This window comes from Cystoisospora suis (genome assembly GCF_002600585.1).
Source record: "Cystoisospora suis strain Wien I chromosome Unknown contig_4229, whole genome shotgun sequence".
Lineage (NCBI taxonomy): Eukaryota > Apicomplexa > Conoidasida > Eucoccidiorida > Sarcocystidae > Cystoisospora > Cystoisospora suis.
Genome location: NW_027157021.1, coordinates 1 through 1,509, shown reverse-complemented (window position 1 = coordinate 1,509; position 1,509 = coordinate 1). Strand labels below are relative to the sequence as shown.

Here is a 1,509-nt window from a genome sequence, read left to right as displayed (position 1 = left end):
AGAAGAGAGAAGAAGAAGAGAGAAGAAGAAGAAGAGAGAAGAAGAAGAAGAGAGAAGAAGAAGAGCATCACCGTCAGGACTGCTGATATGGAGGTCACTCATAGCCATAAGTAGCCGAACTAGACCTTCTCAAGGCGTCGTCGTTTACATGAAGAAAAAGGCAAAACTCTAGATCTTCATATTAGTACGGCTTCTACTCCTCCTACCACTTCTAGTCTCGCCACTCCTAAGACTTGTGCACGTACTCCTCATGTGTCTCATCCTTCCATTACTTCTCCTACTACTATTGAAAGTCATACTCCTCTGGATCTGCACATGGGTAGTGTATGTGTATGTATCTGATCTATAGAACGATCCATTCTACTTCTCTCTCTTCCTTCTCTTGTCGCCAGCTCCGACTATGCAAATGGAGAGAGAAGAAAGACACAAAGATACCCGCCTATATGTACAGATATATATATATATATAACATATACATATATGGATATAGATAGAGAGACAGAGAAAGACACGAAGAGTTAGAATAGGTGTCTCTTTCTCTCTACGTATATTCCATGACTCTGTTTATGACTGCTTAGCTATGTATGTCTCTCTCTCTCTCTCTTTCATTTTCACTCGGTTTTCCTGTATGTCTTTCTCTATCTTTCTCCATTTCTCTATCAACACTAACGAAGAGAAGAAGAGAGAATCTATTTGTTCTCTCTTCCCAAGCATTTTTTCTCTCTCTTTCTGTGAAGCTTCTCTTCAATAGGAAAGCGGTGTGCCATAGATATCTCTCTCTCTTTCTCTCTCCTTTCGATCTATATAAGACAAGCCCTCTTCGATTCTTCACTTTCTTTCTCGCCTTCTCTCGCTAGCAGGCGAGCTCATAGAAAGACACCCTAGAGGGTGGGGTGTATTGACACACAGACAACTCTCAACTAAAGAAGAAAAAGACCCCTCAGCAAAAGGTCATCTTCCTCATCTTTCACCTACACTTCCACACCTCTCTCTCTCTCTCTCTTTCTTTATCTTTCCCTCTCTCTAGCTCTAGCTCTCGCTCTGCTCTTGCTTCTTTTCTTCTAAACAGCTTCTCGGTCTTCACTGAAAAGAACACATGAGATGTCTAACTCTTTCTTTCTTTCTTTTCTTGTGTTTCATGGATAGTTGGTGGATGATTGACTGCTTTACCTATGAGAGAGCTTTTCATAGCTTTGGCAACGGCTCCGAACCAACCCTCCGACACCACCGACAGGCCTGTAGAAGAAGAAGAAGTCCCGCCGTAGGAGGAGGCGGAAGCACCCGAAGGCATTGCTTTGCTTGTCTTTCTTTCTCTTTCTNNGAAGAAAAAGAAGAGAAAGACATGCAAGGAATGATAGAAATGGCTTAGCGGATTAATTAAAGACACTTTCCCAATAGAAGCACAGCTCTGTACGTATGAGTCTCGTCAACTGCAAAGCATCTAGAGCCCCTGAAGATACACTACAAATAGATAAAATAAAGAAGGGATGAGAGATTGATAGATAGATT

The 1,509-nt window shown here is 41.9% G+C and overlaps 1 protein-coding gene across 1 annotated transcript in view; it reads right to left on the bottom strand.

Moving 5' to 3' along the window:
* Positions 1-1,316, bottom strand: part of CSUI_007857 (uncharacterized protein) — a 3,469-nt gene extending 2,153 nt beyond the window's left edge. The window contains exon 1 of the mRNA XM_068068000.1: positions 1,171-1,316. Coding sequence (XP_067920023.1) covers positions 1,171-1,291 — 121 coding nt within the window. The 5' untranslated portion in view covers positions 1,292-1,316. The remainder of the gene's footprint in view (positions 1-1,170) is intronic.
* Positions 1,317-1,509: the final 193 nt, after the last annotated feature.